This window comes from Rutidosis leptorrhynchoides, unplaced genomic scaffold, assembly GCF_046630445.1.
Source record: "Rutidosis leptorrhynchoides isolate AG116_Rl617_1_P2 unplaced genomic scaffold, CSIRO_AGI_Rlap_v1 contig14, whole genome shotgun sequence".
Taxonomy (NCBI): Eukaryota; Viridiplantae; Streptophyta; class Magnoliopsida; order Asterales; family Asteraceae; genus Rutidosis; species Rutidosis leptorrhynchoides.
The window spans coordinates 57776-83376 of record NW_027266392.1 but is presented as its reverse complement, the minus strand read 5'-3'; the positions used below and the strand labels follow the sequence as shown (position 1 = coordinate 83376).

At 32.7% G+C, this 25601-nt stretch overlaps 2 protein-coding genes across 2 annotated transcripts; one reads left to right on the top strand and one right to left on the bottom strand.

Moving 5' to 3' along the window:
• The first annotated feature begins 3913 nt into the window (after positions 1 to 3913).
• Positions 3914 to 15299, top strand: LOC139881290 (NAD kinase 2, chloroplastic-like). Its single transcript, XM_071865792.1, is given in 21 exon segments — positions 3914 to 3943; positions 4179 to 4251; positions 4398 to 4477; positions 9441 to 9656; positions 10514 to 10677; positions 10679 to 10745; positions 10999 to 11038; positions 11041 to 11190; positions 11193 to 11257; positions 11259 to 11325; positions 11328 to 12122; positions 12125 to 12891; positions 13739 to 13802; positions 13805 to 13859; positions 13960 to 14099; positions 14195 to 14421; positions 14529 to 14558; positions 14560 to 14604; positions 14903 to 14931; positions 14933 to 15002; positions 15096 to 15299. Coding segments are annotated over 21 exon segments (3378 nt in total).
• A 1844-nt stretch (positions 15300 to 17143) lies between these two features.
• Positions 17144 to 18924, bottom strand: LOC139881289 (1-aminocyclopropane-1-carboxylate oxidase 5-like). The gene is given in 4 exon segments (XM_071865791.1): positions 17144 to 17765; positions 18309 to 18525; positions 18528 to 18540; positions 18823 to 18924. Coding segments are annotated over 4 exon segments (954 nt in total).
• Positions 18925 to 25601: the final 6677 nt, after the last annotated feature.

Below are 25601 nucleotides of genomic sequence, written 5' to 3'. Positions count from 1 at the left end.
AAATTCAATCATGTTGAACAAATACTAAAAATTGACAAACCCCTATTATCATTATCATTATCATTATCATTATCATTATTGTTGTTGTTGAAAAATACACACTCCTATTTTGAAGAAAATTTGTTAGTAGGCCCCCGGTTCAACTTAGGATTTGGCCTAGAACATCCCTAAATATTTTTTACAACCCCTATATTTTAAGATAATTTGTTAATAGGCCCCCTGTTCAAATTAATATCTGGACCTGTTTAATTTTATTTTAGCTTTTACTCTTAAGTAACTAAACACGTCATAAAAAAAAAAAGTAACTAAACATGTAATAATTACCTTTAAAGAAAAACAAAAAATGTAATAATTAATATGTACTCGGAACCTCTAATTAACAACCAAGTTCTCTACAACCAAGTTGCTCTCTCTCTCATTATCTATCCCCTTTCATCAACATAATTGACGTTATGTTAATGGTCCCAATATAGGATTAATGAAGTTAGAAATATCTCAAAGATGCTCAGGTTAACAAGCAGGTGATGGAAGTTATCGAGGATTCTAAAGAAGCGGCAGGAGGAGATGGAGATGTCTAATGAGGAAGAAGAATCTGACGACGATGAGGATGATGGCAATGCTGAGGAGGAGGAGCAGAATGACGATGATGTAAATGCTGAAGATGTGGAAAATTCTGAAATTTCAAACGATGATGTACCAGAGAAGAGGGAAAGCAAGAGGCACATAAGAAGGTCGTTGCGTAGATTTAAGTTTTGTGGATTAATTTTCCGGTCTTTTTGTAAATGTCTGAAAACTGCATTTCTAGCAGCTGGCTGGCCTTTTTGGTGACCTTGGTCTTTTGTTGATTGGAAGTTAAACTGCAAACATTAAACCGATCTTTTCTTTATTTTATTTTAAGATGCTGAAAGATGAATTTCTTTTGTAATAGAAATGGTGTACTCCATTTTGTAATTATCTTAAAGGTATGTGTTATCAAAAAAACGTTGGTCCTGATAGACTGGCCGGAATCGAGACCTCACAACAAGGAAGACAACACTGAACCTCAATCCAAACAAATCTACACTAGAATTAATAGTTTGTGACTAAAGAAACCGATACACAGTTAAGAAATTGATGATTATCGTCGCCATGATTGTTGATTTGATGAGAAACACTTAACGGGGTTTTAACTCACAGGGTTTGGGGGCTGAAAATCCTAAATAAATCTAAGGTTTTGTCGATTTAGTTGTTCTTAAGCACCAAAATACAATAAATAGGCTTTTAAAACTGTAAAAATGGTGATGAACTTATAACTATTTCAATTTCATTTATAAGCTCTTAAACCGAAAAGGGAAAAGATATAGATCTTTTATATTGGTCTCTTTCTACCCTAGACGTCAGAATTACAAGAACAGAAAATTAAAATTAAAAGCTGTTTTACAAAACTAGAAAGCAACAAAAGCAAAACTACTAATGGTTTTATAACTATATCTGCACAAAATGTCAAATGAACAAATACGGCTCAAACTTTCCTTTCTCTTTACTTCTCATAGCATTTTCATCTTCTGATAAAGTAACTGGAGTAATTTGTTGTAGTAAAAACTTCTTCAAAATCTGATCAAACCAACAAATGCTTCACAAAGTTGACTTGAAGTTGACTTCCTTGATCCAGCCATGACAAGATGATTATGACCATTGTAGAAATACTCTAAATGATTTTGTAAAACTACTTCTTCATTCTCTTAACTAGAAATTAAAATGACTACTGGACTTATTTAAACTTCTTCTTAAATGAATTATGACGATAGGCCATTCTCATCAACTCATGCTCTAATCTTGCATAAACCTCCACAACAACTTTTACAAAGCATAATGCACATGTCTGAATTGAACGAACAAGAAAAGTGCCTAACATATATTTTCCCCAATTTTTATCAATAAACTATGAACACTCAGCAAATCGTGCATATATTTTATTCTCCATTAAGTAATTGATAAAATTGACTCTACCATCAGATTCGCAGTATTGAATCGACCCTAAATGGCCTTTTGAATCATCAAGTTTCATCAACTACATCAAAAGATAGACTAAACCTTATTTTTATTTAGCGAACAACTAAGAACTATAGTAGTATAGCATAAAACCCTAATCACATTTGGGCTTTTCACTAAAGGAAAATGTAGTCGAATTATCCATTTTGGCGGTGTAGTTGGCATCTTCCTGAGTCCACTCGACTTCCTTCGGCGGTCCGCCGATTAGTTCTCCTGCCGTAGCAAAGTTAATTGCAAATCCGACGTTGTGACTTTTAGAAACTACTGTGATGTCCTTATCCTTTTGTGCAGAGACAGCCCAATCCCCAACTTCTTCTCCATGTTCAATTTTGTCTTTTTTGCAAAAAAAAACAACCTTCCCTGAACTGATCCTGGACCCATCTCTGGCAGCCTTTTTTGCTCCGGTCAGCTTCATCTTCATTTTAAAGACCTCAAAGAAGACTTTTGCTGCAACTTTACCTAGAATTGTGCCTTAATGCTCATATTTCTTCTTTCCCATGATTCACTTTTGCTGCATTCTTCTTCTCTTCATTTTATAGTTTTTCATTCAATCCTGGAACTTACCAAATTCTCCAAAACTTCCTCGTAGGCAGGCCTCATGAAACAAGCAACTTTTTGTTTCACTAGTAAACGTGATTAATTAATCCCGAATTCTTCCTCCATCAACTACTAGATTTCATTCATCAATTCTTCTTTTCTTCTTCATCATCATCATGTTTATTTGTCACGAAATGTATACCAGCTTTGTTGAATAACGAGAGAAGAAATCATCTTGTGTGAGCTTGGAAGACCTCTTCTCATCATACTTTTCTTTCCCCGAAACTATAACTAAAGAGAGATTGTAATTCACTCTTTAATTGAATAGATTTTCAAGTCTGAAGTTGATACATTTCATGGCGTATCAAAATACATAACGGCCCATAAAGTAATAGACGATCCAAATCGTTTTTTTTTATTTAGATAGATAATGTTGGCCTTGTGTTGTGTTGCAGAAGATAGTAACCCGCAGAATTTTCGATGGCTCCAGATCTGTTTGGCGAAATTGGACAGTGGATTCTTCTCAATTTTTTTCTGTATAGATACCAAAACATTCTCACTTTCCTCTCCGTTTCTTCGTTCAACACAATCGTTTAACATAAATCACTATGTTTACGCTAATCAGCCGCCGCCTGAGCATGAGCACATAATCTTCCATCGTTAAACCCTCACGTTAATCTCAATGCTACTGCGACGATCATGGATGGATCCTCATATAGACAGGCATATGCTGCAGCAAACGCTATACTTTTTTAAAAAAATTTATAGTATACTCAATAAATTATTTGAGCATCTATGAGTTAAATAAATTTAAGTACACAAAATTAAGATACCAAACACACAAGTTACTACATGCATATCAAGTAATATACTTTCATGAATTATCATGAATTATACTAACACTCCCACCCTTCGATTACCTAACCGTGATACCATCTTGATGTTTATAGTGTCAAAAACGATCAACTTTTTTACTTTCTCACTTATATCTGCAACCAACAGACTATCTATTTATTTATTTCTTAGTTTTTCCACCATCTAGTGAAATATTTTAGCATACGCTAGATTTTTGTTGAAAGATCCGTCACTGACGACTCTGTGCTTAGTGTTGTGAAGAAGGTTCATGAAGAACTTATTGAGCTGAAGACGAGTCGCCAATCTAAGCTAGCTTATTGAATACTCTATTAGGCCTCCTTGATAAAGGAACGTAAGTTCTTGGCGTTGTTTTGATGTTTCTGGGAGTATAAGTTGTAGGAAAGCATAAAGAAACAAATAGTTGAAGCTAAACTTCTCTTAAAAGTTAGCTTTAACTATTTGTTTCTTTCTGCTTAAGAATTGAAAGACCATGTCAAAAGTTTGGAGACTTTGCAAGAAGGTTTGCATATGATGTAAGGTTACTTGTTTAATTTCTAAGTATTGTTTGCCAGTTCAAGAATGATTCCAATTTTGACGGACGTGTTACGTCTTTCAGGGGAATATAGCAGGAGAATGTTATGTGAAATTAGCAACTTTTCTTTTAAAAATAAGCATTATTAACTGCTTGATATTTTTTTCTTTTGTTCAGTTAGTTAATAGATCATTGTTATTTAGATGATGTCTTGTACTTGTAGTCCGAAAGTAAATATGAAGCTGCTACTTTAGCATTTGTTGATGCTCATTGCTATAAGAAGATCAATACAACTGGTATGTAAGGGCTTATATCTTGTTTAATGTTCTCATTACAGAAAAAGTTTAATTCTTGCATATGTTTTTTTACGTGATCATATATGGTTGGATAGAGTTTTTGTCTTTTACTGATTGAAAATCATTGAACTTGTTTTTATTTGTAGCAGTCATAAGCCAACTAGAAGAAGCAATAAATCTGTTCTGCGACATTGAGAGGTTTAATATGGTTCCGAGGTATTACCAGGTACTATTTTTAACACTTACTGTTTTAAACCTTGTAGAAATTATCTCAAATTACATAAGAATCTTCATTGTTACTTATAGTGTGATCAAGTTTTCTAGCATCTAAGTACTCAACCTTCTTCCCAACTAATCTTTCCACACTACACGAGCACACAGAATCTCTCGTAGATTTTGCGACACATACGCGACACAAGAAAAAATCTGCGACACTTCTGCGACAAACCATGCTGTGTCGCAGACTTTTTTCTATGACACAACAATGACACTTTTGCGACACCAAAAGATTTGGCGGAAATAATCCCGCCCAAAATGAAAAACTAAGACACAACCTACGACACTGGCCTGTGTCGCAAAAACTTTGAGACACAAGTCAAAACGCGGCATTAAATGCATTTTGACCAAAAGTCTACGACATAACACGGGAGTTGTGTCACAAAACTATTGTTGCGACACGTTTGTGACAGTTTGCGACACGTTTTTAACCGAGTTGACCATCCAATGAGAGGATGACATGTGTCAAGAAGCATCAATTATGCGACACAAGTCTGTCGTAGAGTTGAGAATTTATTTTTACCTTGTCTCCTTCGTATTCGACAGAAACGCGTGACACAACTTTTCTTCGCCAGCCATCCGCCGCCATCCCTCCTCCTTCTCTCCCTCGCTAATTTCTCCTTCTCCGTTTGTTCCCTCTTCTCTCCCTCGTCGATTTCTCTTCTATCCGCCGCCTCTGTCTCTCTTCCCTCCGCTGCGTCGACCTTTTTTGTCCCGTCCTCTCTCTCAAACCCCACCGCCACCTTATTTGGTGGTTCCCGGCCACCTTATTAGGTGGTTTTTCGGATGGTGGTGGTTGTGGTGGTTTATATACGTATAAATTATGTGTTATTAATTAAATTCAATTTTGTTTTGTGTAGTTTTTCAAATTCAATCAAGGTTTCGTGTAATCTCATAAAGTATTCCAATTTTAATGTATAAAAAATATTAATTGTTGTTATGGTTTGATGGAAGGTAAAATGGTATGATTTTTATTAATTCATATGGTTTATGCTGGTAAATTGTTATGATTCATATATATTATTTGGAAAAATAGTTTGATTAATATGCTTGATGACATGGTTCGTGTAAATTTGATCACATGTTATGTTGTTAGATATTGGTATAAATGGTTTTTTTAACTCGCATGTTTTGTCGTTACATATTGGTATAAATGTTAGATCACATGTTTGGCATAAATGTTAAATTGAATTGTTGTATAACATGTTATGCGTGATTTTGAAATGGTATGTATTTTGTTTTCGAAGGATTACTTATGGGTGATCGTAATAATCGGAAATAGATGTACAGGAGGTTCGTAAATGGGTCACTTTCGAGGAAATTTGAAATTGGTGTCCATTAATTTCTTGAATTTGCATGTGATCAAGTGGCACATACAAATGGGTTTCTTATATTGATTAGTGCATTAGGATGTTTTTGATATTTTGTTTGTTTGGATATTTGGTTGGATATTTTTGTTTGGTTGTTTAGAATAATTTAACTATTCGTGATACTTTTAATTGTTTTATGCTATTTTGAATATTTTAGAAATACTTAAATTATTCCGTTTAATATGATGCTATATTTCGATAATATTATTTGTGTTTTATTCAAATAAAATTTAATTTTGAGAAAAAAATTAGCTGACATTCAGAGACACACGATTGCGACACAACCCCATATGCTGTCGCAACATCTGCGACACACTCGTGTCGCAAAACCTCGGACACGTTTGCGAAACATGTTGTCGCCGGATTTTAAAATCCTTCGCCTAGTTTTAGCTACACCTCAGCGACACATAACTGTGTCGCTGACTTTTTTGCATACTACATTTTCAATTTTCAAACTTTGTGTCGCGGTTTGTGTCGCAGATATTGTGTCGCAGATATAGATTTGTGTCACTGACCATTCTGCGATAGCCATTTTTGCGACACATATTGGTCAGTCAGCGACAAAGTCCAATGCTCTGCACACAGAAGGACGATTGCACCAACGAAAAAGAAAAAAGGGCACCATGAACTTTTTAAAAGATGAGAATTCATATCCTTCGCCTGTTATCTCGATCAGCGACACAAATCTGTGTCTCAGAATGTCGCGTGGTGCCAGCTCATACAATAATATCAGATGAATTAGCTATCTCCCTTATTTAATAATTTTTTCCAACACTAAGCAATTACTAGCAGCTTTATATTTCACTAGTAAACGTGATTAAATTAATCCCGAATTCTTCTTCCATCAACTACTAGATTTCATTCATCAATTCTTCTTCATCATCATCATATTTTCTTTGTCGCAAATATGTATCAGCTTTGTTGAATAATGAGAGAAGAAATCGTCTTGTGTGAGTTTGGAAGACCTCTCTCATCATACTTTTCTTTTCTTAAAACTCCCAACATCATGTCTTTAAAATTAGGAGAAATTCTTACATGTGCTTGATGTATCACTACTCACTCCAATCAAATTTTGACATGTGTACTATTTGTGTCATCCACTTTCCATTATTGATTTTGTATACATAATTTTGTTAGAATATCATTGCTCCATATATTTAGACATAGAATGAGGGCTTTTGTTTACTATATACTCCCTCCGTCGGCTAATAAATGCCTTTTTAACTTTTCTATATACATTCAAAAAGAGATGTATATATTTACTAATATTGACTAAATACATTTTTTTTTGAATGTATGAAGAAAAGCTAAAAAAAATATGTAATAGCAGATGGATGGAGGGAATATTATATTAAAGTCCATTTTTTATATTACTTTCTAATATGGTCCTATTTGTTACTCTACTGTATGTACAAGTCAGTGGGTCCGTTCGTTGGATGGAAAGTCCGTACTTTAAAAATTAATAATTTAAATTTATAATAAAAAATTATATACTCCCTCCGTCTCAAATTAGATGCTAATTTAAGAGATTTCACACAAACCAATAAAACATATTTTTTAGTTCATTTTCCAACATAATTTTGATTGTATAGACTAAAAAATCCTTATGAAAATATGTGGGTGAAGTTGGTGAGGAAGATGGGGACATAAGGTGAAGATGGTGAAGGTGGTGGGGGTATAATGGAAAAACATAATTAATGTTCCTTAAACTTGTCAAAATTTACATCTAATTGGGATAAAAATTATATTTATATTAGATCTAATTTGGGATGGAGGGATTAATAATTCTTATATTAAACATGATTAAATGTCAAATAAAAGGGAATTATTTTAACCTTATGTCAATTATAATTATTTGATTTTATTTCAAAATCTAATGCTATTATTAAAATTAAAAATTTACTTTGTTTTCAAAAATAATAAACATAAGAAAAAGTAAAAGTTACATATTAAGATTTGATTTCATATAAAATTAAACACTGCATCTAATCAATTTAATTGTTCCTATCGTTTGAAAAATAAAATATGCCTGTTTTAATTAAGATATGAAAAAATGTGACAATTTTTATTAAGAAAATAGCTTAATAAAAAAATGAGAAAAATAATATAAATTTTAATTTGATTAGGAATAAATTTTTTTAATAATATGCCCATTTAAATAGGAAAAAGAATATATGTCCGTTTTAATTAGGAATAGAAAAAAGAAATATGTGTCCGTTTTAATTAGGAATAGAAAAAAGAATATGTGTCCGTTTTAATTAGGAATAAAAAAAGAATATAATGAATTTTAATTAGGAAAAATTATTTATTAAGAAAATTAGAAAAAAAATATAGTGTATTATGATTTTATTTAGGAATAATTTTGGTAGAATTTTATAAGAATCATTATGTTTTTATTGTGTTTGATTTCTTAATTAGAATAGGAAAAAAATATAATATCATTCACTTAAAATTATAACGTGAAATCTAATTAAACTCAAAATTCTAAAATACAGGTGTCGAATTACTATTCATCAATAAAACGCTGTGTCGAATTTTAATTTGATAATAAAATTTATAATTGAAAAATCTCGCTATTATTTATAAAATTTGTATTATATAAATCTTAGAGCATGCCTAATGCAAGCATGGGCGGAGCCTAATAGACATTAACAGAAAAATCCTTTAATTTCATCATAAATTTTGTCAAAATGATCCCATAATTTGTAAAAATTGATCCTTCAATTCTAAAATTTTAAAGATTTATGTAAGTGACCCCATAACTTCTCGAGTCGTCCCTGAGTGCAAGTGTCAAATTTGACTTTCTTTCTCCACCACATCGGCGACAAATAAACGGAAAGAGAAAAAATATGACACCATCAAATAAATTAAAATTATTGGCATCAAATAAAATATTATCAATCTCTCCAATGCGAGAAAAAAATATGACATCCATTAAAATAATAAATTAAAGGGAATGTTGGTAATATTAATAAAAGAAAATTAAAATTAATTGAAAGGAAGTATCTCAAATATTAGAAAAATCAAAAAATAATATAAAAGTGAATGCCGGCAAAAATAATCATTTGGTCCTATTTTAAACGTTGTTGAACTGTTTCGTCCCTCCAAAACATAAAATCGAATCAAATGGTCCCTCAAACGTTAATTTTTGAACTCGTTAGTCCCTCGATCTAACGGTCGTTAACTTTTATCGATCTGTCACTTTTAGCCAATGATAGAGTGCCACGTGCCACTTACGTGTAAACAAAATTCCACCTAAGCTTGTTGAATCGAATCGAACCGAACCGGTTCGCCTAGGGATGCTCTTCCATCATCCAATCATATACGTGCACCATAATTGGAGGGCTTCACGGTAAATGAGCTTTCCGGGATGTGGAGGTCGCCGATACGGAGGAGGTCGAGGAGACGGCGAAGCAATCTGGATTCCGGTCAATGAAGAAGACTTCTTCTTGGATTTTGTGGTGTAAATCCCAATTTTTCGTCGAATAAGAGCCGCAGTATGAAATACTACCAGAATTCAGCCACTGAACCGAGATTGTATAGCAAGGAGGAAGATGGCTTGGGTATGATCTAGGAAATATACAAGACAGAACAATTGGTGGAAGATGCAGGACTTTAAAAGAGTATGAAAAGTCGTCTAAGCTTTCATTTTCAGTATTAGGATCACTTGGTAGATTTAGCTATGCTGTCACGGTTTCATTGGGAGTCTCAATGTCAATGTATATCAGCAAAATTGAGCTGCCCAGCTCAGATTTCTTGGTTTTGTTCCGTTGATTGCGCGATACCCTCTTGGACTTTCGCGGAGGTGTCGAATTGATCAATGGCTGTGATTGTGAAGTAGATGTTGCTAGTACACCATCGGAATCTGTGTGCTCTTCTTTTTGTTGAGCTTCCCTGAGTCTCCATTCTCCATCGTTGCTATGTTGTTGTCTTGATCCTCTTCAAGTTCTACTTCCAGTCATCTTTGATTCATTCGATCGGAAAATTAAGGAAGAAAGAACTCAGGCGAATTTCGCCGACCTCGTTTTCGAGGTCGGCGTTTTTATGTTTTGGGAATCAAAATTGGCGCAAACAGTTAAGGAGGTATTCGTCGAACCGGTTCGGTTCGATTCGGTTCAACAAAGTTTAGGTGGAATTTTTATTCCACGTAAGTGATACGTGACACTTTATGATTAGGTAAAAGTGACAGATAGATAAAAGTTAACGTCCGTTAGGATCGAGGGACTAACGAGTTCAAAATTAATATTTGAGAGACCATTTAGTTCGATTTATGTTTAAAAAAACGAAATAGTTCAACAACGTTTAAAATAGAGCCCAAATGGTTACTTGTATACTTATTTATAACATCCAAACTCAATGTATGTGGCTTATTTCTATCCAATGTATGTTTGGGATGGTTCTTAGCTCTCTGAATTTAAAAAACTGCAAAATTAGGCCCGACATTTTGGAAACCCAAATCTCAATCGTCAGTCCCGTGTGATGTGTCGTGTCGTGTCGTGACTAGGACTAGACGACGGCGTATTAATCGAACCGTCAATTCCAGCCGGTCCATGTCGACGTAGAGCCCAACAGCATTTTTAGATTTGATGCTTTTTTCTGTTGTTTTTATTACACAGCAAAAAAGAACATTCCTTTTCCTTTTAGTCTGCCAATGCCACGTGTCCTTCGTCAAGACGAATCAGTTCTCAACCGTTGCCGGAATCCCTCCACCACCTCCACTACCTCCCTCACAGCTTATCAATGTCCCTAATCTCATCGGATTCGGAATTGCCCAAAAGGTTTTCGAGAAGGCTTAAGCTTGTCGGGAATGCAGATATTTCCGCTCTTAGTTTTGGGTTGGACTCTCAGGTAGCTATTTTTTCGATTCGATTTGCTCTTCTTTTGTTCAGTCTTTTGGGTGTTCGATGAAATGACTAAGAGAGTTCATATTGTGGATTTCAGAAGTACCTAAATAATTCAAAGTGTACATTTTACAACTAACGGTTTAGTGACAGACGCAGAGACACGGGACCATATCTGATTTTGTGAATGTGAAATTTACACTAGAGAGTTTTGTTTCTTTTTTGCTGCCGAATTTGACTACACTTTTATCTGGTTGCAGATTACCCAGTCCAATGAAGCATCACAGTCTCCTTGGGTTGGTCTCTTCCTGGGGATATCGCAGAAGTCGAGGCATATTGCCGAATTTTCAGAGCGGCTGAACGGCTTCATGCTGCATTGATGGATACCTTGTGCAACCCTTTGACAGGGGATTGCTGTATTCCTTTTGATTTCTCACCTGACGAGAAACCCTTTGTGAAGATAAACTTGTTTCTATTATTGCGTGTATAATATCTCTTTTGAATAAAGGAAGGGAGGGCTGTTCTTTCTGGAAGATCCTCTGTCGTGAGCTCATTTCATGTTAAAGATGTGAATATGATGGAAGAAAGGTTCCTCTTACTGTTTTCAGAGGTGAAATGAAAAGATGTTGTGAGAGCTTGCACATTGCTCTTGAAAACTATTTGACTCCTGATGACAATCGCAGTTTGACCGTTTGGAGGAAACTGCAGAGGCTGAAGAATGTGTGCTATGACACTGGTCTTCCTCGCCCTGAGGATTATCCCTGCCATACTCTTTTTGCAAATTATGATCCTGTTCATTTTTCCACTTCAAAGGAAGGGCTTAAGGATTCAGAGGTTGCATTCTGGAAAGGAGGTCATGTAACAGAAGAAGGCCTTACGTGGTTGATGAAGAAAGGATTTAAAACTATTGTTGATCTAAGGCAGGAGGCTGTGAATAATAACTTTTACCATGCTGTTGTAAAGAATGCTCTTTCCTCTCGAAAAATCGAAATAGTAAAAATTCCTGTTGAGGCTAATTGTGCCCCTTCAATGGCTCAAGTTGTGAAGTTTGCTTCTTTGGTGTCAGATTGTGGAAAAGCTCCCATCTATCTTCACAGTGAGGAAGGAGAGTGGAGGACCACTGAAATGGTCGCCAGATGGAGGCAATACATGTCTCCCTACAATGCATCACAGGTTGTCACCAGTCAACCAATCGTCCAAACTGATATGTCATTTCAGAATACAAATGGAAATGGTCGAACAGTACAACAGTCTACCCCTATAGAAGAAAGTTCCCTTGTGGACAAGAAAAGCCAGTTACCTCATAGTTCAAATGGAGCAGTTCACAAAGATGTTTCCCCTGACATTGACGAAAGAGAAAAGAATTCTGATGGAGCTATTAGTGCCCTGTTTCTTTTGATTATCTTAGATTAGCAGAAATCGTTGATAATAGGGTAGAATCTCCTGTTAAATTCCATAGGGAATCTAACCCCCTAAAGGCTCAGGTTCCTCCTTGTAATGTTTTTTCTAGAACAGAAATGTCTAGATTTTTCAGGAGTCGAAAGATCTTACCTCCTAGATATATCAATCATCGGAAAAGATTGGTAACTTTACCCGTTTCAAGCCAGATGTACCACAAGGCAGTGCAGAAAAATCAAGCGGCTAAAACTTCGGATGGTTCATTTAGTCATGGAGTTGCTCCTGCAAAATGTGAGAATGGATCTGTAGCCAATGAAGAGTATTTGTGTACCTATAATTATGTTTCCAAGAATCCAAGTCCTGGTGGAATTAACAAAGGGAAAATGCAGTCCATGACTCAAACTAATATCTCAACCATTGATAAGAACAATTCTACCAACTCTAAATCCATAAGTAGGAATGTGAAGAAAAATGGGTTTGTGCCAACAGTTCCTGTTGATGGCGACGCAAGGTCTGTTGAAGGAAATATGCTTGCTTCTTCCACTGGTATTGTTAGGCTGCAATCAAGAAAGAAAGTGGAGATGTTCTTAGCGCGAACGGATGGGTTCTCTTGTGCTCGAGAAAAGGTAACAGAATCTTCCTCGGCCTTCACTCACTCTAGTACCCAGCAACAAATGCTTGTGTGGAAATCTACTCCTAAAACTGTGTTATTGTTGAAGAAGCTTGGGAAAGAACTGATGGAAGAAGCTAAAGAGGTACTGATAATTTGAGACTGTTATCTTCTTAATGCAAGTTAATAATAATATTATTGGCTATTGTTTGAGCTTAGAGTTTATATTAGTGGCTATTATTAGTTTCTGCTTTGTTGTTACATATAGTTGAAGCTGTTATATTTTAGTACAAATTCTTTTTGTTATATTTTAATGCAAATTAGTTTTTTACTTGACTAATGGCTTTTATTTGAGTTGAATTTTTCCTTGGTTCGTGTTTGTAAATTTCTTGAAGCCTTAAAGGGTCAGAGTCAGGTTTATATTAGGTGTAACCTCCACAACAACCAAATGAATGAACAAGTAGCAGATAGGGTAAATGAAAACTAATGAAAAGAATGAACCTTTAAAGTGGAAGAAAGTTTATCAAAATTGGTGGAGATTCGTCTTTTAGGTAGGGTTCACAGTTGTTTGTATTCTTCCCTTTTGAGCAATTTTCATGAGTCATGACAATGATCAGCTTTAAATGTTTTTGTGGTAGCAAAACTTATATCCGTTTTCTTAACATCTTGTTTGTATGCACTGCTATTGCTGTCAGATATTAAACAACTATTGCCCGATTAATATGATATTACTAGATAGAATTACTACAAAATGACAACAAGCCTGAGGAATCCTAACATACACTGCATGAAGATCTTTATTCTTTTATTGATTTTTTAGGAAAAAGAAAGAAAAACATTCTGATATTCATTTTTTCTTTCAAAAATTTCATTATTTTTATTTGCACGGATGCATATATATGTGTGTGTGTGTGCATGCCTTGAGTTGCAGATTTTCTCCTATTCAATTTAGATTCCATCAGTAAGTTTGCATTTTCTTTTCCCGGCTGCAGGTTGCTTCTTTCTTGTATCATCAAGAGAAAATGAATGTACTTGTCGAACCTGATGTACATGATATATTGCCAGGATCCCAGGTTTCGGATTTGTACAAACCTTTTACGCTCAAGATACCAGGTACATAAACTTGTTACCTAATTAGATAAGCAAGATACTGATATCCATCATTCGATATATAGTCTTGAGGAACTCACATATCGCATTCCCTTTATGGCAGTGACCTTCATGAGAGGGTCGATTTTGTCACTTGCTTGGGCGGAGATGGAGTTATACTCCATGCATCAATTTTATTCAAAGGTGCCGTTCCTCCTGTGGTATCATTTAATCTTGGATCTCTTGGCTTTCTCACTTCTTCACAGTGTAAGAGACTTTCAACTCTAAATTTTCATATTTTTCGAAGCTGATCTTTGATTATTCACAAACCGTGATCGTTTGATTGCTTCTTGCGATATAGTTTGAAGACTTCAGGCAGGATTTGAGACAGGTCATCCATGGGAATGACACCCTGGATGGTGTTTTCATAACTCTCAGAATGCGCCTGCGATGTGAAATTTTTAGAAACGGAAAACCAAAGCCAGGGAAAGTATTTGACATCCTTAATGAGGTCGTTGTTGACCGGGGTTCTAATCCTTACCTCTCCAAGATTGAGTGTTACGAGCATGACCGGCCTATTACCAAGGTAAACTCAGAGAATCAATTCCTAGTAGGTTCTTCAGGGTAAAAGAATGTATGTTGATTTCTCATGTCTGATTTTAACCTTTTTTAATGTATAAAATAATGTTTTAGGTGCAAGCTGATGGGATCATAGTAGCAACACCCTACCGGAAGTACAGCTTATTCTACAGCCGCTGGAGGTTCCATGGTAAATTCCTCTTTATTAAGTTTTATCTTTTTATTACCTCCAGTACTTAATAAATCTCTTGGTTTTGATTGAAGAATCGAATAAAATCGATTTAATCGCGATAGAAGGATGTCGGATATTTTTGTGTGAATGAGTGAATACTTTCAGTTTTCCTTTCCTTTTCTCCCCTGGTTTTTTGAATGAACTCTGCTCTTTCAGTTTGTATACACATGACAATCAACTACAGTAATGTTTATGGTTTGACATGATATTTTTTGCAAATATAATTATGTGAAATGATCATTTGAATACATTATAGGTGCATCCAAATGTCCCTGCATGCTGTTTACACAATCTGCCCACATTCCCTCTCATTTAGACCAGTCATTCTTCCAGATTCTGCGAGGCTTGAATTAAAGGTACAAACGATTATTGTTTCTCTATCTTAGGAATGATCAAGTATGGTTCTAGAGCAGGAAACACCAATATCTTAGATTTAAATTTAATTGCAGATTCCGCATGATGCTCGGAGCAATGCATGGGTTTCGTTCGACGGGAAGAGAAGACAGCAACTGTCAAGAGGAGATTCAGTTCGTATAAGCATGAGCGAGCATCCACTTCCGACGGTTAACAAGTCCGACCAAACTGGCGACTGGTTTCGTAGCTTGATTCGTTGCCTCAACTGGAACGAAAGGTTAGATCAGAAGGCTCTTTGATGAAACCAATTTGAAGCTGAGGTTGATGTAATTTACTGTACAGAGAACATTATAGTATTAAAGAGTCGTAGGACAGAAAGTAAAATAAATAAATAAATTTCATATGTTCACTTGATTCTTTTTTATCGTATCGATTATATTTCGGTCACTACCATGAATTGAAATGCTGACCATGTTTGATGGCCATGGGTGGTTGGTTTGATCAACTATAAGAAACTGGACTGATTCTTCATGATAAGAAACAAAAGATATTCTCAGACAGAGTTTAGCTGTAATATAGTGATGTATCTGTGTTTCCTCTTTCAAATTATTCAAGTACGTATAAATTTTCGGGTGCCTTGTCCCAAAGCGAAAAATATGATTAATGACGTACTATCTCTGGAGGCCTGTATTTAGAGATGGAGGTAATATTTATTTGGATAATGATAGTCGATCTGTGTTTGCCAGCTACTGTCTGTACTTGTTGCCAAAATAAGACATTGATTAATGCGGCCTTGGTTGGGTTGGAATTACTAGTAGTAGAAAACAACTAGGACTCAGAAATCAGTTCTCATCATGGTCAGAAACCCCATCATATTCTCATCCTTCATCTTTAGCAGATTTATCATTAAGGTCCCTTCATTAAAGCACATGCAGTCCTGTCAGAATTTTGATATCTGCTACTGCACTTGCAGCTTCCAGTTTCTTTCTTCTTCCTAATAATCATCCACACTAATTTCATGATTCCTTTCAACATTATTCTTGCAAGGCCGGAGACGATGCACCGATATTACTTTGGTTTCGTGATCAACTAGTAACATTAGACAAATCAAATTATGGTAAGGATTCTGATTATTATTATTGGGGGGTGACTGAAAGAGTTACCTGTGTCATATTGGTTTTAATAATTTAATGCTAATGGCCGAGAAGTGCATGGAGATGTGATGAAAATGACATTTATCATGGTCGTGTACGTTTGCACGTCTCACCTTTTACTAGCTAATACTATAAGTACTACCACTACAAAAATAGGTCAACGCAATCTTACCTTCCGATCTATTTGTGTCGCATAATTCAATCTGCGACGCACTTGTCACTCAACGATTTGTGTCACTAAAATGCTTGTTTATCCTAGGTAGACGTCTGTATATTATCAGGTTAATTAGGATTAATTTTTTTTGTTTTTTCATTTCACCTTATCAAAATTCTTTTACCTACGTTTTGCCGTCCGCATTCCTACCTACTATTAGAATTTATGGCTATGGAAAATTTTGTATTTTCTTGCCAACTTCTTGATTATAAATTTATTTATTTATTTATTTTTATTTTCTTACTGGTTACATGAACTAAACCCTAAAGTTTTATTGATGAACATTTATGTTGTACGAACTGATCACATGACAAGAGATACATATATACAATGCTTTAATTTTTTTTTTTTATAATTTGTATGGTATACATATCCTATATTCCTACTAACACACAATAAAATAATTAGAGCTTATATATATGTTACAATTATATGAAAGCTAGGAAATTATGAAGCAAATATGCATTAGAGTACATTGCAATCATTACAATATTACATCAGGATTAAGAAAGAGATAACAGTAAGCTAAACCAAACCACGCATTACTAAATTAATACACTTTTTCAATCCACTTCTTCTCTCGACCCTTATTCTATAATATGACTAGTGCAAGAGAAACCAAGCCATTGAGATTATAATATAATTGAACCCATGCATATATATACATAGGAACAAAAACTTAAATCTCCCAAAAGATTTGATTAGAAAGAAAAAGTATGAACTTCTACATATTTTTTTAAGCTCCATATATATGTTTTGTCGCGTTTACATGGCCTTAACGACAGCTTGGAACCTTGGCTCTTTGGGCAAAGAACCTTGGCTCTTTGGGCAAAAACTTTTGCTCAGCATAAACAGACATATAATCTCCAAACACGAATTTCGGATATTTAGCACATGACTCTTCCTTCATAGCTTTCTCCTCCACCAGTTCCGGTGCAGGAGCAATGGTAGCCTTCAGCGACGGATTATAGAACGACGCGATTGATCTCCTATTACCATCTGGGGTAGGCAAAACCCTGTGCCAAACACTCTTGTACCTTCCATTGCTTAGGACCTCAATCTGATCCCCCGTGTTGATCACAATTGCATTCTTAATCGGCTGCACGTGGATCCACTCCCCGTCTTTCAGGATTTGGAGGCCACCAACCTCGTCATCCTGAAAGAGGAGGATTACTCCTCCTGCGTCAGTGTGGGCTCGTAGGCCCGTCACTAGTTCAGGATGAGGACATGGTGGGTAGTGGCTCACCTTGGTTCCGAAGAATGCATTTTCCTCCTTTTCACCTTCGTTGAAGGCGGTTTTGATGTATCCTAAGGGGAGTCCCAAGTTTTCGTCCATTGTTTCCATAACCTTTTCAGCAAGCTTCTTCAGCTCAGATCGGTATTCTTTCATTGTTTCCCTGTCATGGTTTCATCAGGTGGTGGATTAGGCACGTACAATTAATTATTACCACAGTATTTAATTGTTTCATGGAAACTACTTTTTTGATTAGTAATATAATATGAAAAACGTACGAATGACATATAGCAGTGTTAAGGGCGTGTCTACAAGTAATATAATTAATAACTTGTATATATATGTCTAGCTCATCTTATTTTAATTAAGGAGTTTAAGATCTTTCTGTGGTACTTTGAACTTGGTTAATATACAATCTAGATAAATTAATAATTAACTAAATCAAATAATAGTCTCCTTCCTCCATTCAAATTTTACATCACGGCCAAATCTTAATAAATTAATAATCATGTTTAATTAATAAGTTTGTATATATGATCTTAACATTAACATTAACTTAGATGGTCAATTAGACGTTCTATATGATCAATTCTATGTGACATAAAATTCATCAAACATTTTAAAAAATATATATAGCTTAATTAGGAATTAATTATTGAAATGAAAAAATACAGTATGTATATATATATATATATATTATGCTTACTTGAAGGCAAGAGTTTTAGTTGGCCACTCGGTCTCATTGTTATCCATGAGTAAGAAAACATCCTCCCAGTCCACACCATCCAACATCTCGCCATTGTTCTTCTCCGCCAGATCGTACAAGGTTTTCATTAGCGTCGAGTTTTTGAAGTTTTCTTCTCTTTCGAGCTTGTAACACTCTGAGCTAACCTTCTTCACTCTCTCCAGAAGCTCCACTGGAATCCATGGTTCACAAGCTGTCATTTTCATCACAGTTTAATTAGGTTAATTAAATAATTAGCCATATCACACACTTAAAATGGTAGATATATAACACACAAATCGCATGTGTGCCTATATATCATATGAAAACACTTTTAAAGCGTAGATATACAATTTTCGAAAACATAAAATGCTAAGGAAAAATATAGTAGATACTGTGGATTAATTTATTTACATATATTATTAATAGAAGAAGAAAATAATACAAAAATTAGTAAAATATATTTTATAATTATGTCAAAATGAATTATACGTACCTGAAAGAATCCCCATTCCTCACAACCATTAGCAATCTGAGCAAGAGTCTGGGCCCTTTCTTCTCCATTGAGCTTGGAGAAATCAATCACAGGAATCGCCATACCCATTAATGTTTAATTACCTTAATGTAATAAGAGAGGGATGGAGGGAGAAAGAGAGAGAGAATCAGAGAGAATTTTTTTTGCTTAATAAGCTAGTTTTGTTTGGTGATTAGGAAGAGTTGGCAAAGGCTTATTTATAGGCAAATTAATGTACATATAGATATAGAGAGTCAACTTCTAATTGCTTTTACATTTATTTTATGGTGTAGTCGTTAGGTTAGGGTAAAGTTTTTAGGACGGTGTCAATGTCGACGATCTTCTATATGGTGTAATATAATGTATGTTTTATAATATTTGTCACTCTCTTCATAAATTAATTAGTACTACTATAATATAGTTTAATTCATAATTAGTGTTTTGTAACCGCAAGTCATTAATAACATGTCATCAACAACAATAACATGATCTTGGTTTATTTCGCTGAATTAACTACTACATCCGTTTCAATATATATGATGTTATATATAGTTTATATATAATTTAAAAAATAAAATATTATATATTTTAAGACCGGTATAATTCATTAGAGATAGGAGTAACCGAACACTACAACTGTTTTAATTATACGCAATAAGATATTAAACATTTTGAATTTAGGTTGTATCTATAATTTCTTCAGATTTTTCTAGAATATATCCTGAAATATACATATATATATATATATTCCTCATTTCGTTAATGTATATTAGGGTTTAACATAATTAAATAAATAAAAATCTTAAAACCTTTTGGGACATTCCAAGGACTGTGCAGTACTGCATAGGAACATTATAGCATAAAAACATAGTTTAAACAATGCAGAAGATTCATCATTGAACTAATAAACAAATTAAATAATATCAGTTAATTCACTTCAAAATAAAATTAAAAAAAATTAGTTAATTGTACTTTATATATTATTCAATCTACTCCTTCCGATCCACTTCAAGTGTCTGTAATGAAATTTATTTTGGTCAACTTCAAGTATCGTTTTATGAAATTCATGTATATTTGAACTATTTTTTTTAATATTACTCTTGTATTTATTTAAATTAATATTATATTTTGAATAAATATTTTATGATTTATGAATTATAAATGATGGATATACAAGTAATTTTTTCTATCATTAATTGTTTTTTTAAGATTCACAACTTTTATTACGAGAACTTGAAATGGACCGAATCGAGTATATATAATATTATTATCTAAATATTTAGATTTTTAATTTTGAGGTTAATCTAAATATTTAGATTGTTTAATTAATTATCCATGCATTGATTAACACTTTGATTTTACTTTTAAGTCCTAACTTCTGCCGACTGTATCTTAACCGTTCATCATGTTGACTACTCCAAATAGTCATGCAATTGTATGACACATCATTAATATCATTGCTACTTCAATAGTAGATAGTCGTGCTCGTTTGCCGTCCGATAAAGCAAAGCCAATGCCACGTCATTAATATTAATTCATTATACTATTAAAACTCGCTAATTTCTATGCTAGTGTTTGACGGGTTAAAATGCATGAAGCACAAAAATTACCCCTTCAATAAATAATGTTATCTTCAACATTAATTATTATTTTAATTCCAATGTCAACTCAGTTATTAAAATTTTTTCGAACCATATTATTTAAAAAAAAAAAATATTGGAACATGCATACGTTAAATAGGTACGCAAATATACGTGTTCCACGCAATTATTGGAACCTTAACATGATATGATAAATAAATTTCAGTATGATCTGTATCACAACCAAGGTTTTCTTGCAAAGCTGGCCTTCTTCTGATTACGATTCCAATTGTGCTAATGTTAGGGCGCAATTTAATTACTGTAGATGATTATGGTCGTTGGATCTAAACACTAATTTAAATTGTTTATTATATGTAAAGATTAACTATTGCAAAGATATCAATGGTTGGCTGTACTTGTATTAGTACTTGACAACATTTGTCAAGTTAATTGGCATGTCTCACACATCTAGCTAGTGTTTATATTACTGGTGCATCATGTGCCACATATTGGATGAACATAGTTTATAACGTTCCAATCGTAATTGTTTTATTTAGTGGTTGAGCTTTGTAATCGATACATAGCTAATACACATGTATTGAGGAAAGTTTTCCCACCGTTTAATGTACTGAAAATTGAACGAGAAATTAGTTTCATGGCTCTTGGCTACGAAGATGCCTGAAAAAACTTAGAAAAATATTATTGATAAAGATGGAGGTACATCTAAAAATACAAAATATCATGTATTATGAGACATGGATATTATTTGGATTAGGAGTTTCAAAACACGAATTCTTAAAGGAATAGGCTTGCTCGAACAACAAGAAGGTTCAACTTCTAAATACATCTATAGAGTGACGACCTGCATAGGACATATCGTTTAAGTTTTTTCCTTTCCATAATTGCATTTTCATTGGCATCCACTCTGTTCAAATAGTGAACATCTTCGAAGATGCAATTATCGATTTTCCTTTAGCTTAGAAGTTGCAAAGTTATTTTTGAATTGACTTGTTTTATGAAGCATGCATATCAGGAAGTGATTGAGTGTTTACCGAGCTCATGGATCAAGCCAAGGAACAATGGTGTAAAGAAGAAGAATAATAAGTTGAAGAAGAAAGGAGAAAAGAAGAAGCTTAATTAGCTTTAAACATCTGATCTTGGAAAATGAGCTGCAAAGCCTTTCATTAATGCATTTTAAAAGAATCTCGATGAGAGCGAGTTGAAATAGTTGGGTGGAAGCATGATCATGATTGATTCAGGGTTTGTTAGTGAATATAGTGCAATTTCTGCATACCAGGAAGTGATTGAGTGTTTATCGAGCTCAAGGATCAAGCCAAGAACAATGGTGTAAAGAAGAAGAATAATAATTTGAAGAAGAAAGGAGAAAAGAAGAAACTTAATTAGCTCTAAACAACTGTTCTTGGAAAATGAGCTCCAAACACCTTTCATTAATGCATTTCAGATGAATCTCGATGAGATCGGGTTGAAACAGTTGGGTGGAAGCATGATTATGATTGATTCGGGGTTCGTTAGTGAATGTAGTGCAACTTCTGCAGGATTAGATGAAATAGCAGATGGTGAAAATTTGAAGGATCTCGTTGTATCGGTAGAAAACTTGAAGGACCTCAATAGAAAGAACTTGCCAGTCGATGTTAATAGCATCGGCGGAGCACCGACGATCGCTAGAAATGATTACAACAGTGTCGCCAATCCATCTGAAGTCTCAATTTAGCATGCAATTTTCCAAAATAAAAGTTCCTTCTTGTTAGGGTTTATCAGGTCGACTTTATCGTATTTCTAGGTATTTTCTAACTTTTGTGTTACTTGATGGCATTATTTAATTCAAATGTCCATTTAGCTTAGAATTGATGTTATAAATCGATTGGTGAAATCAATTTTAGCTATTATCTATTAGAAAGTAAAATGTCTACTAAGATAGTTTAAAATTGGAAAATGCTTGCTGAGATTTGGGGGAAATTGCCGCAATCTATTTTTTGTTGTTCTTTTTATTTCAGTAGAATCACATTATTCTTTTATGAGTTGAAGAGAAGTTATATGGACGATTATCGCTTAAAGAAGTGCGTTTTGCTATTGAAATGGCATATTAGTGTTTTTGTCAAAAATTAGATGAGTCATTAATTTTGTTTTCTAGTTGAAGAAATGAATTAGTAGTTTAGCATACAAGTATGTTTTAGAGTGTAGAAGCTATCTGCAAGACACTTTGATTATTTCTAAGATCAAATCGAAAGCCAACTCCTTAATCAGCCATCAAAGGATCATTTTTTGAAGATTAAAGATAAAAATCAAGTTGCTGCATTTTTCATCAAGTTACATTTTAAATTTTTATCTGAGATTAAAATGTCAAAATGATCAGATTAGAGCGCAAGGAAACTCATGCAATTTTACTATTTTAGCGTTAGTAGAGATGTCATTTTCTGCTTTATGCTATTACTTTTCTGATTAGAATTACTTGTATTTGGATATGACTAAGTAGGGTATTCATTTCAGCTCATATATGTATTTCTTACGTACTCAGCCTTAATTTGACATGAACTATGAATGAAAATTGTAGAATCTTTTGTTTTTCCAGTTTTAAATTTCTTTTCATTTTGCATTGATATCTTATAGACAATATAGAGATTTTTTTTTAATTTGTCTCAATTGCAATTTAATTGCAAATTTTATTGTCAAATCAACATCCGACACATGACGTTTCATTAACGAATAATAATTTAACAGATGTATATAAAAACTTTGAGTTTAATTAGGTTTCAAATTATAATTTTAAGTCAATGATATTATTTTTTCCTTTTTTAATTAGAAAATCAAAATCAAAATACAATAAAAACATAATGATTCCTAATAAAATTCTACCAATTACTTTTTCTTAATATAATAGTTTTATTTCTAATCAATTTCCTATCCATTATTCTAAAAATTCCTAATAAAATTATAATAAGCTATAATTTTTTTTCTATTTTTTTATTTAAAAAAGTTTTCCTTATAAAAATTCATTTTCTATTCCTAAAAGCATCTTCTTTTTTTTCTATTCAAGCGGGCATATTGTTAAAAAAAAATTATTCCTAATCAAATAATATATTATTTTTTTCTAATTTTTTTATTAAACTATATTACTCATTTAGAACTTTAAGTTTAATTAGGTTTCAAATTAAAATTTTAAGTCTATGATTTTTTCTATTCTAATTAGAAAATCAAAACACAATAAAAATATATTCCTGATAAAATTATAATTACACTATATTTTTTTTCTAATTTTCTTATTTAAAAATTTTTCCTAATTAAAATCCATTATATTCTTTTTTCCTATTTTTAATTAAAACAGGCACATCTCCTTTTTTTCCTATTCAAACGGACATATTGCTAAGAAAAATTATTCCTAATCAAATTAAAATGTATATTATTTTTTTCAATTTTTTTTATTAAACTATTAATCCTAATAAAAATCCGCTATATTTTTTCCTATTATTAATTAAAACGGACAAATCTTATTTTTCAAACAAATAGAATTTTAATTCTAATAGGATTGTAGATTTTGAAATAAAATTAAAATAATTCTAATAAAATTGTAGATTTTTTTTCCTATTATTAATAATATTTAATGTAAATAATTATTATATAATTTTTTGTAATATATATTTAAATTATTTATTTTTAAAGATATGAACTTTCCGTCCAACGGACGGGCCCACTGACTAGTTAGGATAAAACCGGAAAGCCAACCTAATTTAGGATTAAAATACATCAAAAACACCTTATTATGAGGAAAACCTAAAATATAAAGTATTACTTATCAAATCATCATCAAATTTCTTCTTAAAAATCGAGTTTTTTTTCACAATATATTTCGTTCCATATTAAGTATCCACTTTCACAATATATCGGGTATATCCATAAATGGATTTTTTTTTTCTTTTTTAGGATTGGATATTTTTTGTTTAGTATTTCATTAAAAATGCAAGAAAATGCGAAGCTCGATCTTTGTAATGTTTTGTAGAATGCTTTAAGTCGGACGTCCTGATCAATATAGAGACTTCGTCATATAACACTATCTAAAAAACCAATCAACACATCATTTTTATTTTCTGCAGTTACTTATAATTAACAAGTAAGTGGATCCGTCCGTTTAACGGATAATCCGTACCTTTAAAAATAAACAATTTAAATATGTATTATATAAAAAATTACTACATATAATAATTATTAATTTATATTAGACATTATTAAATCTATCTAAAATATTACTACCTCTGTATTTTGAATAGTTGACACTTTTGAACTTTTTACGCATACCAATATCATTAATTTCAATACATAAATTATCCTCACTTTACAATTTTATGTTTTCTATTTTCTACTTAAATTATTAATTGCATGCATATGTCTTAAATGAAAAAAAAAATGAAAAAAAAAGAATTATTTAAAGACATTGATATCCTCAAAACGTCAACTATTTAAAGACAAAAAAACCACCAAAAATATCAGCTATTTATATACGAAAGAAGTATATAAAAAAAGAATTATTTTAACTTTATATCAGTCATAATTATTTTGATTTGATTTCAAAATATGCGATTCTATTAAATTTAAAATTTATTTTGTTTTCAAAACTAATAAACATAGAAAAAGATAAAAGTTATATATCAAGATTTTATAATAAAAATTTTAATTGCATCTAAAATTATTCCTATTGTTTGAAAATAATATATGCTCTTTTTAATTAAGAATTAGAAAAAAAAAAGATAACCGGTTTTCATGAAGAATAATAGTTTAATGAAAAAATTAGAAAAAAATAATATATATTATAATTTAATTAGGAATAATTTTTTAGATAATATGCCCGTTTGAATAAAAAAAAATATGTGCCAATTTTAATTAGGAATAGGAGAAACGAATATATGAATTGTATTAGGAATAATTTTTTAAACAATAGACAATAAATTGATTAGGAATAAAATTATTATATTAGGAGAAAATAATTGGTTGAATTTTATTAGGAATCATTATGTTATTATTGTGTTTTGATTTCCTAATTAAAATAGAAAAAAAAAAAATATTTGTTGGAATGGCTTGTTTCATACAACTTGTCTTCTAGGACATGATTGAAGGTTTAGTATGCTCAAATGTAAAGAAAAGTAAAGAAGAAGAAGAATTGCAGAAACT